Source organism: Aotus nancymaae, unplaced genomic scaffold, assembly GCF_030222135.1.
Source record: "Aotus nancymaae isolate 86718 unplaced genomic scaffold, 86718_ANA_hifiasm-v0.15.2.pri h1tg000049l, whole genome shotgun sequence".
Lineage (NCBI taxonomy): Eukaryota > Metazoa > Chordata > Mammalia > Primates > Aotidae > Aotus > Aotus nancymaae.
Window position 1 is genome coordinate 756,412 of NW_026988463.1, and position 14,220 is coordinate 770,631.

The 14,220-nt window shown below is 64.5% G+C and overlaps 1 protein-coding gene across 1 annotated transcript; it reads right to left on the bottom strand.

Moving 5' to 3' along the window:
* Positions 1 to 308: 308 nt before the first annotated feature.
* LOC105728326 (mesothelin-like protein) lies at positions 309 to 11,341 on the bottom strand. The gene is made up of 15 exons (XM_064362856.1): positions 11,299 to 11,341; positions 10,083 to 10,203; positions 8,894 to 9,014; positions 6,009 to 6,094; positions 5,755 to 5,881; positions 5,242 to 5,432; positions 4,804 to 4,894; positions 4,573 to 4,718; positions 3,250 to 3,433; positions 3,011 to 3,166; positions 2,790 to 2,917; positions 1,702 to 1,832; positions 1,542 to 1,636; positions 1,080 to 1,332; positions 309 to 686 (listed from the first exon to the last, which is right to left on the bottom strand). Exons 1-15 carry the CDS (start codon positions 11,339 to 11,341, stop codon positions 448 to 450), a joined length of 2,112 nt encoding a protein of 703 aa, XP_064218926.1. The 3' UTR covers positions 309 to 447.
* Positions 11,342 to 14,220: the final 2,879 nt, after the last annotated feature.

Genomic DNA, 14,220 nt, shown 5'->3' on the forward strand with positions numbered 1-14,220 from the left:
GTCTTTGGCCCCCAGGCCACGTGGGGGCCCTTGGAGGCCTTCCTGACCCTGTTGCCACTGTGCTGGGGGCCAGGCCAGCACTCAGGGTGGCCTCAGCAGACAGTGGTGGGAGTCCTGTGCCCTCGTCCCCACAGGCTGGGCCCCGGCTAGGACATCCCTGTGCCCCCTCTGCCTAGGCCCCAAGCACAGACACAGGTGGGAACACCACCCTGGACTTTAATTCACATTCACCATCAAAGTCAGTGGCTCGAAGCCCCCGCCCCGGCCCCGCCCCACCCCCGCCCCCCTGCAGGGCCCGGGCAGCGTCTTCTGTGGGCAGCCTGGGCCTGTGGATGTGTGTGTGGGAGACACCTCCTCTAGGCCTGGTCCTCAGTCCAGCTCCCAGGGCCCGGAGGAGGGGATGGGTGGCGTGGCCCAGGAGGTGGGGCTCAAGTCGGTTGGCCTGGCTTAGAGCCTGCGCCTCAGCCCAAGTGGGCATCCTGCTGTACCCAGCAGCCCTGTTTTTCCTGCACCTGACCTCTGTGAACCCAGCCACCCCGAGGCAGCACCGTGAACAGAACCCAGGGTACACGTGCCTGGGGAGCAGTGCGGGGTGGGTCCTGAGGTTCCCCAGTGCAGCAGCCACAGGAGGCTGGAGGGCAGGGCCACTGCCAGGGGCAGGTACCCCAGGGGGGCCCACAGGCTGCCTGTAATGGAACAGGGAGGGTATCGTCAGTGTCACCAGACGCTACCCCAGAGCCAACCCCTGGAGCCAGACAGGCCTGAGCAGCCCCTCCCTCTGGCTGGGGAGGGTGCGGACAGCCAGTGAGAACCCAGCCTGCAGCCGGTCTTCTGGGAACCAAGGAGGGTCTCCGAGCTTCCCCACCCCCGCTTTCTGCTGCTCGGTGTTTTCGGGAGGCAGCTGTGTCTCTAAGTAACTTGGTGGGCAACGAAGGGTGATGCCGGGGTCCGCCAGTGTCACCCCAGGAGGCAATGGACAAAGCAGGTGCACGGCGTGTGGGTGTGGCTGCGAGGCAGGGCATGGGGTCTGAGAGGGCGCTGGGCAGAGGGGGCCGAGCCGAGGAGTGCGGGGCCCATACCTGAGGTGGAGGCCCGGGCAGCGTTCCCAGGCAGGCCCGAGGTGTGGGCCAGATGAGGCGCCTGGGGGGTGGTGCTGGGGGGCCCGCTGGTGGCGTGGGCTGAGCCGGTGGGGTCAGTGTCCAGGCCCAGCTGGCCTAGGGCGGAGCTACTGAGGCTGCGGAGCCAGGACCTGACGGTGGGGTGGCTGCGTGCCTTCTGCAGGTCCCCGACATTGGGACCCAGCAGCGCAATCACGGTGCCGACATCCAGGCTCTGCGGGGAGGGGCGGGGTCGGAGAGTCCGTGGGGCACCTTCTGGGCCAGTGGAAGACCCCCAGCCCCAAGATCGGGCAGATGGTGGGAGTGAGGCCCGGAACGGCCTGGAGCGGGGCTGTGGGGGTGTGCCGGCCGTGACCTGTGACCTAGGGCTGCCCCGCCTGGGCCCGCCCTGACCCCCACCCCCATGGGGCAGCCTGGCCCCACCTGCAGCACACGGGGGTTCAGGCTGGTGAAGGTGTCGATGTCCATGGAGATGTTGGCCTGGGCCAGCTGCCGCAGCTCCTCCACCGGCGCTCCGCCTACGGGACAGGGGTGAGTGGGGGCGGGGCTTCTGGGGGGGTGCCCGCCCACGGCCAGGGCTCACCGAGGTAGGGGCGCATGAGGCGGTAGTAGGCTGCTGGGGTCCTGCTGCTGCCGAAGGCCTCCTGGGCCTTGGTGTAGAGCACGTCCTTCCGGCTCTGGGGGCAGGAGGAGACGTCCAGGGCCCCGGCCAGCCTGTGGGAGGTGGGAGGCTGAAGAATGGGCCACCAGCCCCAACCCTTCCAACGTCTGGGCAGGGCCCTCCCTTCCCAAACCACAGCTTTCCTCTCACCCTCTGTCCTAGGGTGAACAGGGTTTCCCCGAATTCACATACACCCAGAACCTTGCTGGGAAATAAAGTCTTTGCAGGTGGGGTAAGATGTCAGACTGGATTACCTGGGCCGAAACCCATGCCTGGGGTCCTCATAAGAACAGGGAGATCTGAGGGCCAGGTGCAGGGCTCTCACCTGGAATCCCAGCACTTTGGGAGGCCGAGGCGGGCGAATCACCTGAGGTCAGGAGTACGAGACCAACCTGGCCAACATGGTGAAACCCCATCTCTACTAAAAATACAAAAATTAGCTAGATGTGGTGGCGGGTGCCTGTAATCCCAGCTACTTGGGAGGCTGAGGCAGGAGAATCACTTGAACCCGGCGGGGGGGAAGAGATGGAGGTTGCAGTGAGCCGAGATCATGCCACCGAACTCCAGCCTGGAAACAGAGTGAGACCCCATCTTAAAAACAAAAACTAAAACTAAAAGGGAAGTCTGAGGGCCAGGTGTGGTGGCTCAGGGTTCGAGGCCAGCCTGGGCAACATGGTGAAACCCTGTCTCTTCTAAAAATAGAAAAATTAGCTGGACATGGTGGCTACTCCTCCCAGCTACTCGGGAGGCTGAGGTGGGAGGATCCCTTGAATCTAGGGGGCAGAGGTTGCAGTGAGGTGAGATTGCGCCACCGCACTCCAGCCTGAGTGACACAGTGAGACTCTTACCTAAAAAAAAAAAAAATGAAGTCACCCAGTTTGTGTACTTTGCTTGAAGCTAGAGTCCATCCCAGGCACCCCTGATGGCCTGGATGGACTGCCCTCCCTGGCCTCAGTTTACCCTCATGGTCCTCCTGGGTCTGAGGTGGTGGGGGGTGGGGGCTGGCTCACCGGAGCTCCTGGGGACGGATGGTCTGGATCTGCTGAGGACTCATCCAGCACAGGCGGGTACCCCCGACGGCCAGCAGCAAGGCGCTGGAGACTGTGCCATTGTGATCCAGAAACTTCTGCAGCACGGCCTGGTGGCAGGGGCAGGGACAGTGGGGCAGACGGGGGCTCGGGCCGTCCGCCTGCCCGCCCGCCCGCCCGCCCGCCCGCCCAGGTGCCCTCACCTCCGTCTGGTTCTCCAGGGCCACGTCTGAGGCCAGCAGAGCCACGACCGTGTCCCTGGAGGTGATGTTCCACTGGCCAATCTCCGCGCCTGAGTAGAGGTAGACCAGTGAGGTGATGAGCCGCAACTGGTCCTCCGGCAGGCCTCCAGGGTAGATCTGAGCAGCGGGGGCAGGGCCGGGCAGGGTCAGCAGAGGCGCCGCGCCGGCGGCCTCCCCGTCCCTGCAGCCCGGCCGTGCACCTGTGTGAGCTTGGCCTTGACCACGCGCTGGCACTCGGCGGGGAGCGGGTGCTGCAGCAGCGGGGCCAGGCTGGCTGTGAGGACGCGGCTGTCCAGGCAGGACTCAAGCTGTGCACAGTCATAGTGCACCAGGAAGAGGTCGTCCTGCAGCGTGGCGGCTGTGATGTTGCCTTGGACACAGGCTCTCCCTGTGGATGCATGGGGCCCTGGCTGGTCACCGGGGCCTGGGCCAACTGCCACGGCCAGCTTCGGTCCCCGTCATTTTGTGTTTTTTTTTTTTTTTTTGAGACGGAGTTTCGCTCGTTACCCAGGCTGGAGTGCAATGGCGCGATCTCGGCTCACCGCAACCTCCGCCTCCTGGGTTCAGGCAATTCTCCTGCCTCAGCCTCCTGAGTAGCTGGGATTACAGGCACGCGCCACCATGCCCAGGTAATTTTTTTTGTATTTTTAGTAGAGACGGGGTTTCACCATGTTGACCAGGATGGTCTCGATCTCTTGACCTCGTGATCCACCCGCCTCGGCCTCCCAAAGTGCTGGGATTACAGGCTTGAGCCACCGCGCCCGGCCTTGTTTTTTTTTTTGAGACGGAATTTTGCTGTCGCCCAGGCTGGAGTGCAGTGGTGCAATCTCGGCTCACTGCAACCTCCATCGCCCGAGTTCAAGCGATTCTCCTGCCTCAGCCTCCCAAGCAGCCGGGATTATGTGCACCGGCCACTACACCCAGCTAATTTTTGTATTTTTGGTAGCGATGAGGTTTTGTCATGTTGCCCAGGCTGGTCTTGAACTCCTGACCACAGGTCATTCAGTGATTCACCCACCTCAACCTCCCAAAGTGTGCTGGGATTACAGGAGTGAGCCACCACACGCCGCCTTTTTTTTGAGAGTCTTGCTCTGTTGTCCAGGCTGGAGTGCAGTGGTGCAATCTCGGCTCACTGCAATCTCCGCCTCTGGGGTTCAAGCGATTCTCCTGCCTCAGCCTCCCAACTAGCTGGGATTACAGGCGCCTGCCATCATGCCCGGCTAATTTTTGTATTTTTAGTAGAGACAGGGTTTCGCCATGTTGGCCAGGCTGGTCTTGAACTCCAGACCTCAAGTGATTCACCTGCCTTGGCCTCCCAAAGCGCTGGGATTACAGGCGTGAGCCGCCGTGCCTGGCCCAGGGTCCCTCTTTGACGCCTTCCTCCACTTCTGACCTTGGTCAGACCTTGTCTCTCCCTGACTTCTAACCAAGAACTTGGCTCAAACCACTTCTCTGAAGTCAACCAGGCCTGAGGGAGGAGCCGGACTGGGGAGAAGCGGCATCCCAGGCCACAGGGGCCATACTGACCTGTGCGGAGCCTGCGCCTGGAGGACACCCGTTTGGCCTTGGACTCCAGGAAGCTGGTGACGAAGCGCCTGGCCTCGTGCCGGCTGAGCCTCCCCGTCCGGCACGCAGCCACCACACTGTGGAAGAAGCCCAGGCCCACGGCCTGGCAGGGCAGGTGTGGGCTGAGGTGGGTGGCCTGGGCCCTCGTGCCACTGCCCGCTTGCGCCCACCCCAGGGACCCGTCCTACCTCCTGCACCTGCGCCCACAGGCAGGGGCTGATGTAAGTAGCCAGGGGGCCCAGGGCCTGCAGCTCCTCCACCGTCCAGGAGCCAGGGGGCCTGGTGCACAGAAAGGGGCGCTGTGTTGGGTCCAGGGCGAGGCCCCAGTCCCCGGGAGCCCCTCGTTCTCCATGGACACCCAGCATGCAGGAGGAGCACCCAGTAGGTGCTTGACCACCCAGCCCCTGACCGGCACCCACGGCAAGCGCACAGGGACTGCCGGGACGCTCCCGCCACAGCCAGGTGGCAGCACCCCAACCCCCTGCCCTCTTGGCTGCAGGACCCGGTGAGGCTGAGGCCAGAGGTCGCAAGTTAATGGGCTGTGGACATCAGTGACCTCCTGGGCCCAACCCCGGGCTGCCTCCCATCTCGCCCCACTCCTTGCCTGGCCCTGCGACCCCACCCACCCGAGCTGGGTCCTCCCGCCAGCCAGCAGGGAGTTGAGGGCAGTGCGCTGGTGGGCAGTCAGCTGGGGGCAGCGCTGCAGGTTCTCCAGCACACGGGGGTCCGCGGTGGCGATGCTGGATGCGTCCATGTCACACACCAGGACCCCGAGCAGCTGCAGGTCAGAGGCTCTGAGCCGAGGGAGGGGCCCCCCCTGCGGGGCCAGCAGGTCAGCACCCAGCAGGATGCCACCTCCGATGCACCCGGCCCACCCTGCCCAGGTGCCACCAAGCAGGCCACCCCACCCAGTACCCACTAGGCAGGCCACGGCTGTCCCCCACGTGCCTCGGCCCATCCTGCCCAGCACCCACCAAGCAGGCCACAGCTGCCCCCCATGTGCATCGGCTTACCCCACCCAGGCACCCACCAGGCAGGCCACGGCCACCCCCACACATCCCAGCCCACCCCGCCCAGCACCCACCAGGCAGGCCACAGCCACCCCCCATGCATCCCAACCCACCCCGCCCAGCACCCACCAAACAGGCCAGGGCCGCACGCCACAGGGCGACCCTCTGGTCAGGCAGGTGGTCCAGCAGCTCCACGTCCCCCTGGGCGGCGTGGCGGATGAAGGTCCTGCAGTCGTCTGCCCGAACCTGGCTCAGGCTGCAGGTGGGTGGGAGGCTGTCAGGCCATCCTGGGGGACAGGGCTCGACCTCCCAGCAGCCCTGAGGAGACCTGGGGCGTTGGGGTCCCCAGGAGTCCTGTGCCCTGGCAGGGGGCAGGCACTCACTTGTAGAAGAGCAACAGGCTGGGCGGATGGAGCGTGAAGTCGTCCTGGAGGCCACAGCGTGACGCCAAGTTGGCCAGGCAGCTGAGCTGGGCAGGAGGGCGCCAGTCACTCCCTCGTTCACTCTCTCGTCATGGCAGCCCGTGGGCACCCTTCCCCTCTGCCCAGGCCCTCAGGACCCAGTCCCGCATGTCGGGTCCTCTCCATGGCCACCCGTGCTTGCCCCTCCGCCTGGAGAGGAACCCGCACAGCAGAGCAGGCCTCTGAACGGCCGCACCCAGCCCCAAAGCCGCCTCCCCGACGCCAGGCCCCTCCCCAGCCCCCTCACTGACAGGGCATTAAAGCGCGTCTCCAGATGCTGGGGGTGTAGACCCTCACCTGTCCCCACCAAGGAGGCCCCATGGTGCCCAGGTTGGGGGCCTCCTCCAGCACAGCCCCTTGGCAGCTTCCCAGCTGGACCCTGGGTGGTGCCCCTGGGCTCTGCCCGACAGCCTTCTCCTGGCACGGGGCTCTGCCAGGCCTGGCCTCCGCCTCCCATGCTCCCGAGACTGCCCGCCTCACAGCCGCCCCTGCCTAGGTTTGTCTAGCCTGGCTTTGAGGTTATTTCAAGGGTTTTCAGTCCATTCCTCGGAGGGCCCTTTCCCTGATTGTATGTCAGCCAAGCACCTGGGACTTCGGTGCCTGTAGGGAGGGGCCTCAAGGTGGATGAGGATGGCCCCGATTTCTGTGCAGTCCCTGAGGGGCAGCCCACCCAGGGCAGGGCTCAGGGACCCTCCTGCAGCTGTGCCTGAAAGGAGGCCGGGGAATGGAGCAGCCTCCTGCAGGGTAAGGTCCTCCTGCTGAGAGGGATGGGAGGAAAAACCCTGACTCACAAATGCAGAAAGAACGTTCAGCATATTTGATGATCAAAAGAAAGGCAAAAAGCAGGGAGGTGCGGCGGCCCAGGCCTGTAATCCCAGCACTTTGGGGCGTCGGGGGGGTCACTTGAGCTCAGGAGTTTGAGACCAGCCTGGCCAACACAATGAGACCCCTGTTTCTACAAGCCACGTGCTGCGGCTCACGTCTGTAATCCCAACGGTTTGGGAGGCCAAGGCAGGTGCATCACTCGAGGTCTGCTGGAGAGCAGCCTGGCCAACGTGGCGAAACCTCATCTCTACGGAAAATACAAAAATATTAACTGGGCGTGCCGGCGCCCCTGTAATCCCAGCTACCGGGGGGCTGAGGCAGGAGAGTAGCTTGAACTTGGAAGGCAGAGGTTGCAGTGAGCCGAGATCGCACCACTGCACCACAGCCTGGGCGACAGAGTGAGATCTCGTCTCAGTAGTAATAATAAAATTTTAAATGTTTTTAAAAAGAGAAAGGTCAGGTGCGGTGGCTCACGCCTGTCATCCCAGCACTTTGGGAGGCCGAGACGGGCGGGTCACATGAGGCCAGGAGTTCGAGACCAGCCTGACCAACATGGTGAAAACCCGTCTCTACTAAAAATACAAAAATTAGCCGGGCCTGGTGGTGGGCGCCTGTAATCCCAGCTACCTGGGAGGCTGAGGCAGGAGAATCGCTTGAACCCAGGAGGTTGCAGTGAGCCGAGATGGTGCCACTGCACTCCAGCCTGGGTGACAGAGCAAGACTCTGTCTCAGTAAGAGAGAAAAAAGAGACTCCGTGGCAGTAAGATACCAAATTATAAACAAGACCCGCTGGCCATCCCTCCTCCCTCCGTCCCACGGGCTGTGGCCTCCCTGTCTGAATCTGAAGCGTTCCCATCTGCTGACTCCACGTTTTACACGAGGCTTTATTCCTCTGACCGCTTACAAATGAATCTGAGTCCACCTGTGGCTTATAAGCCCCCGTGCGAGGTCTCCTGCCTTTTCGGGGAACGGATTGATGTCTGCCTGCCCCGTGCTCTCCACCTGTTTGTAACGCCTGCCTCCCCAGTGCCTACAAAACCGACCTGCAACCCGACTGACTGGGGCGCACTCGGACCCTGGAGACTGTGCTTCCTCGGCCAGGGCCCCTCGCGTTGCTCAGGAAAAATCTCTTTAAACTGTTGCACTGTCTGGTTTCCCGTTAAGGGGTGGGAGTCTCTGCTTTTCCTCATTTTCATGGATGGCTCCTCTCACAGCCCAGGATCTGAAGCCCCAGGGCAGGGAGAGGCCAGCGAGCTCTAAAAGCCACGCTGGGGCCCGGAGCATGCACCCCAAGTCGGGCACCGTTCCCCACGGAGGCGGGCGGGAGGGGAGGATGAACCCTCCTCCTCACTGGGAACACAGGGTGGGAGCATCTGCAGCCGAAAGCCCTGGAAAGGGACGAGACTGGCTGCACCCGAAAGTCACCCGCCTCATGGGTGGACTCCTGTCCTGGGGGGCCTACAGATACACACTCTGGGTGGCTTTTTTTTTTTTTTTTGAGATGGAGTCTTTCTCTGTCGCCCAGGCTGGAATGTAGTGGCATGTTCTTGGCTCACTGCAGCCTCCACCTCCCGGGTTCAAACAATTCTCCTGCCTCAGCCTCCTGAGTAGCTGGGACTACAGGCGCACACACAATGCCCAGCTAATTTTTTATTTTTATTTTTTGGTAGAAACCATGTTTCACTATGTTAGCCAGGATGGTCTCAATTTCCCGATCTCGTGATCTGCCCACCTCGGCCTCCCAAAGTGCTGGGATGACAGGCGTGAGCCCCTCCAGGTGGTTTTGAAGTTGGCAGGTTGGCTTTCAGACATTCGTCCTGCTCCAGGGGCCGCACACCCTGTCCTGGCTATGGTGACCCCGGGGCCTGCCCCAGCTCTCGATTACCCGTCCCTGACCTCTGACACCTGAGCCAGTGTCCCTTTCCCTATCCAGGCCGGTCCCTCAGAGCCTCAGCCACCCACCTGCCTTCCTTCCTGCTCACCTGCCAGGCCTGGAGGGGCACCTGCAATGAGGCCAGCCTCCGGATCAGGGCTGAGAGCTGGTCCCGGGGCAGCTGGCTGGCCGGCTGGCACCAGAAGCCTTGCAGCTGGGAGCGGTTGGCACTGGGCAGAGAGGAGGAGATAGTGGCGGGGAGGGTCCGGGAAGGGCGGAGGCCGCTGAGGGGGGCTGCCCAGCGGCAGGGCAAAGGCCACACCCAGCCTGCAGGATCGAGGTCAGACTCCGACACCCCAGCACGGAGGGAGGGAGAGCGGGACGGGGTGCCCCCGACGCAGTCAAGATCCTGCTTCATTCACTCATTCATTCTCCAGAGCACGTTGTGGGGCCAGGCTCTGCGCAGACCTGGGGTGGCATTTCCTCTCGAGGCCGGGTCCAGCTGGCTGGGAGCTCAGGAAGCTCCCCGACCACCTCACCAGCTGCCGAGGCACTTGAGGTTTGACACCTGCCGGGAGGCCCCAGGAGCCATGTCCCCAGCCTGCCTTGTGGTGTGACTCTAATCCAGTCTGAACACAGGGGGCCTTGTGCCACTCAGGACCTCCGCCCTGCCTCGCAGCGCCCCTGGTTAGTCAACTGACCAGCCTGTACTGTCACCCACTCTGCGGGACAGGGAGGAGGGCCAAGCCCAGCACGAGCCTCCAGGCAGCGCGGGGAAGCACAGAGTGTCCTCTGGGATGGGCAGACGTGGCTGAGCCTGAGGGTTGAGGCCTCGGAGGTGGCTAAGGGACCCATGCCCGGCTGTGTAGGTCTGAAGCTGGACACTGGACACTGGGTCCTTGGAGGCTGTGGCTCCCGTCTGAGTGACAGCTAGCGTATATTGGGGCCTACTGTGTGCCCTGGCGCTGTCTGAGTCCCGGCTGCCTCAGGACTCAGGAGGGTGGAGCCTAGCCCACCTTCCCAGTGCCCTGGCCAGCCCTGCCTGCCGACCGCCCCACTCCTGGGAGCCGGCTCCCTCAGGGCCGCGGGCAGGCCGTGGTGGTTCCTGCGGGGGATTCCTGTCCAGGGCTGTCTGGGCCAGGAGCCCCAAGGCCTGTAGCCTCGGGGTGGAGCAGGAGGTGACAGCCCCAGCATGGAGACTGCCGGAGGCCACCCCCAGAGCCCTCCCATCCCCTCCTCAGACCCCGCCCCTGGCCGGGCTGAGAAGCCGACCCTGACCGCAGGAGGGTCACACTCACCTGGCCCACAGGTCGGCACTGCTGGCATCCGTCCCTCCTGGGCAAAGATCCTTGGCCTGGGGCCCAGAACAGTGGGCAGCAAGGGACAGGAGGAGGGTGAGAGCTGAGCTCCGCAGGACACCTGCAATAAGGCTGGCCATGAGGGTCCTGGTGGGAGCAGGAGCTGGAGCACCCAGGTCCTGGGGTGGACCTGTGACCCACACTATGGGGGCCTCCTTGACGCCAGAGAACACGGAAAAACTTCTGGAGCCACACAGCACCGGCCACCTGTGCACAGCCTGGGCCGAGCGCGGGGTGTGCGGTGACACGAGCACGGGCGTGATGCTGTGGACGTGCGGGCGTGTGTGTGTGACAGTGTGTGACGTGTGCACCTGTGCACAGCCTGGGCCGAGCGCGGGGTGTGTGGTGACACGAGCACAGGCGTGATGCTGTGGACGTGCAGGTGCGTGTGTGTGTGACAGTGTGTGACAGTGTGCACATGTGCATGTGTGTACATGAGTCCGCAGTGTGTTGCACACGTGTGAGAGGCAGGCGCACTGTGGCAGCTCCTTCTCCCTCCACCAGGCGGCCCTGGCTCTGTCCCCACAGTGCAGCCCCGAGACCCCCACGGCAGAGGAGCTGTGGGGGCAGAAGCCACCTTCGAGGCCCTCAGCTGCTCAGCTGTGCAGTGGGGTCACGGCACGGCCTCCCAGCAGGAACTGGGGGCCCATCCCATGTCCCTGCTTCGGAAACCAGCCCAGGGAGGACTCCCTTATGTTGCTGGCCCTGGGGGGCAGACCACGTGGCAGAGTCTCTTCTCCAGCATCCGAGGGCTCTACGGAGCCGGCGTCACCACAGTCCGCACGGATCTGCCCGCGGCCTACTGGGCCCTGTGCTGGGCTGTCTCCACTCACCCCGACGTTTCTCCGGAAGCCACGTCCAGCTGCCTGGGCCAGGAGTGGCCCCTTCTTGCCAGGCTTGCCTGCCCTGCCTCACCCCCCCACCAGGACCCCCAGGCCTGCTGCGGGGGGCGGGGCTTATTGTGCCCTGTCAGCCCCACCCCCGGGCGGCTGCTGCTGGTGGGCGGGGCCCACCGTCCTTCCTCGGCTTGCCACAGACCCCGACGTGGAGAGTGGAGTGGCCGGGGCCCTGGGCTCTCCCACGTCTGCGGGATGGTTTTGCCACACGGGCCTGGTGCTCGGGAGGCCCCCCCTTCCACAAGGAGGTCTCATCTCACCCACTCCGGGGCCCACGTCTGTGCGGCGGTGAGCACTGGTCATCCTGGCTGAGACGTCCCGGGGCAGGTAGGCACTGGGGCCACGGGCAGTGGGTCCAGGACTAGCTGGAGAGGTGAGACGCAGGCTGGCCCCACTGCGCCTCCCACCCCCTGGGCTGCAGAGACGTGGGGGTGCAGTCCAGGCTCCCAGGGGCGGCCGGGCCAGAGCCGTGGCTCTCCCACCTTCGAGGGAAAAGGAGCCCATAAACAGCAAAAGGCAGCGGCGGGGAGTGGAGCCGGGGAAACCCTGGGGCCCACGGGCTGCGGCGTCTCCAATGAGCAGATCTCCCGAAAACAGCGAGTCCCCCAGGCAGCCTGGTGCAGCCCGGCTTCGTCCCCACACCCAGCGGCCCTGGCAGCGCCCTGTCTCTCTCTGGGCCCTAGGTGACCGGGTCTGTCGCTGACATCTGGCCCCCAGTGGCAGCTAGGGTCACTCAGCCCCGCTGGAAATGGAAGCGGCAAGACCAGAGGCCCAGGAGGAGTCGGGGTCCCGGTACTGCTGTGGGCCACTGCCTCCTCCTGGGCACCGCCTCATGGCTTTTGGGCACCTCTGGGCCTCCTGACTGTGGCCCAAGAGGGAGACAGGGAAGCTGCCCCATGCAGAGGCAGATACAGGGGCTCAGGCCCAGCCATGTGTCTGGACTGCCCCGTGGGTTGGCTGGTGGTGGCTCCCGTCCACCTTCCTCACCTGAGCAGAAACCCTGGCTGCGGCGGAGGAGGTGCTGCCGGGGCGGTGGGGCGGCTGCCTCTGGCAGGGAGTTGCAGACTAGGTGCTCCAGATGCAATCCCAGCCCGCCAAGCGCGTCAGCCGCTGCCGCTCATCGCCCGGGTGCAGACGATGTGCGGGGTGGGGGTGCCGGCGTCCCTGCTCACGTCTATGCCTGACCTGCAGGAGGTGTGAGACTGCCCTGCCCCGCCCAGCCCCAGTCCCACGGTGACATCCGCCAGGCAGTCCCGTGGGGGAGGCCTGGGCTGTGCCAGGCGATGCACCATGTCAGCCTCTGGGGGCCTCAGGCACAGCGGGTACCTGCTCCCTTCCCTGAGTGGAGGCTGAGCTCACAGCTGGCAGCTGCGCAGCTCACACCCCTCCCTACCCGCTGGGGCCCTGATCTGTGGCGTCTGCACCGCAGGGGTCGTGTTGTGCACCTGCATCTGAGTCCACCACGTTTGCTGGTGCTCGTGTGCGCACAGGGGCATGTGCGTCAGCACCTCGCCCTCCTGGACTGGGTGCCTGGAGCATGGACACAGATACGCCACGTGTCCCTCTGCAGGGATGTCAGGCACATGGTGACGGCTGTGGCCATTCCACGTGTGCGCCCACGTGTGCACTGTAGGGCTGCACTAGGCAGGCCATGGCGGGAGGAGACAGGAGGGACTTCCCAGCCCGCCTGCAGGGCGCCTCCCCCGACCAGGACAGGGTGCTGGCTGCTCCCCGCTGAGCCCAGCCTGGCCCACCTACCCCAGCTCTTATCTTGGGAGGGGCTCAGCCCCTGCTTGGCAGCCCTGGGCCTGCAGCTCAGGTCAGCTGTGGCATGACCACCCCCAGCACCCACAAGCCAGTCCCACGGCCAAGCTGAGACTTGACCCTGATCCGGGTATTGGGGGGCTGACAGCAGGGGGCAGGTGGGTGACCGCTCCCCAGGCTGCACAGGCCCACGGGAACCCAGGTGCCCCTTGGAGAACTGACAGCGAGGTGCAGGCACCATGAGGGGCGGCGCTCACGCCTGGCTTGTTCAGGAGGGTCTGGCTCAGCACCAGCCTCGAAGGCTCCTTGTCTGGCCATCAGCTGGGCCAGCCCAGCGGGACACAGCAGCACTGACAGCTGCAACCTGTCACAGAGAGGGGCAGTGAGGCCAGTGGCCCCCAGTCTAGAGGGTGGGGTCCCATGGGGCGGGGTGGGGAGACAGTCCCAGCCAGAGGGGGTAGGCGTGCCTGGCTCCGCCTTGGGCTGATTCACAGGAGGACCAGGAGGAAGCCAGGAGACAAGACAGCATGGGGGGTGGGGAGGCTGGGGATGGGGGCCGAGGGTGACTCTGTCCCGGAGCTGGCCATCGCGTGGCCTGGGAAGTGATGGGTATGCCGGCCGGGAGGCCTTCGCTGCTGCTGTCCGTTGGGGTCGCCCAACTGGTGCTACTTGAAGCTCATGTGGCCTCTACGGACCTGCTCCAGCCCCTCCCTTTACGGACAAGGAAACTGAGGCACGGGGAGCAGCAGCAGTGAGCCCAGGGCCTGTAGGCTACATCTCTGCTCAGAGTCCTGGTGGGTAGCTGCCTCAGGTGCAGGCTCTGCTGCCGCCACTGCTGGGGTCCTAACCAGGGTTTCAGGGCTGGCCCCGGAGCTGAACAGTGGCAGGCAGGGGCCAGGCAGACCTCAGACCAGTGCTGGGCACGGGACTCCCCTCCCGCAGAGCTCTGACAGTCGGGGGCCCAGGCCTGAGCTGACATGCAGGCGTGGGCTCCACGAGGGTCCCTGGGTTGCCGCAGCCAGGTGCTCCTGCGGTTCTGCTTGTGGGAGCTGGGGGTCGTCTAGGGCCTGCCCCAGGGTCTGTGCCCAGGCCAAGGCTGTAGGGTGCTTGCTGTATGGGGGAGGGGCCGATGGCAGCCAGGACCACTGCGTCTCTCCCAGGTCCTGCTGGGTGGCCTCAGGGCAGGGATGTGCAGGAAGGAGGCTAGAAAGGATTTGGGGAGCCAGACCTGTCCCTTGGAACCCCCGGTTTGGACACATTCACGGTCACCCTTGGGGCCAGTCACTGAGCATTTATTTGCAGTTCCTGGAACCCCACTGCAGCCAGGGGCCGGGGCTGAGCATGGGTTGCAGAGAAGGTGGGACTGGCAGGCCCACGGAGGCAGAGTGGCAACGCACGGCTGTGTGGGAGCCAGGCGG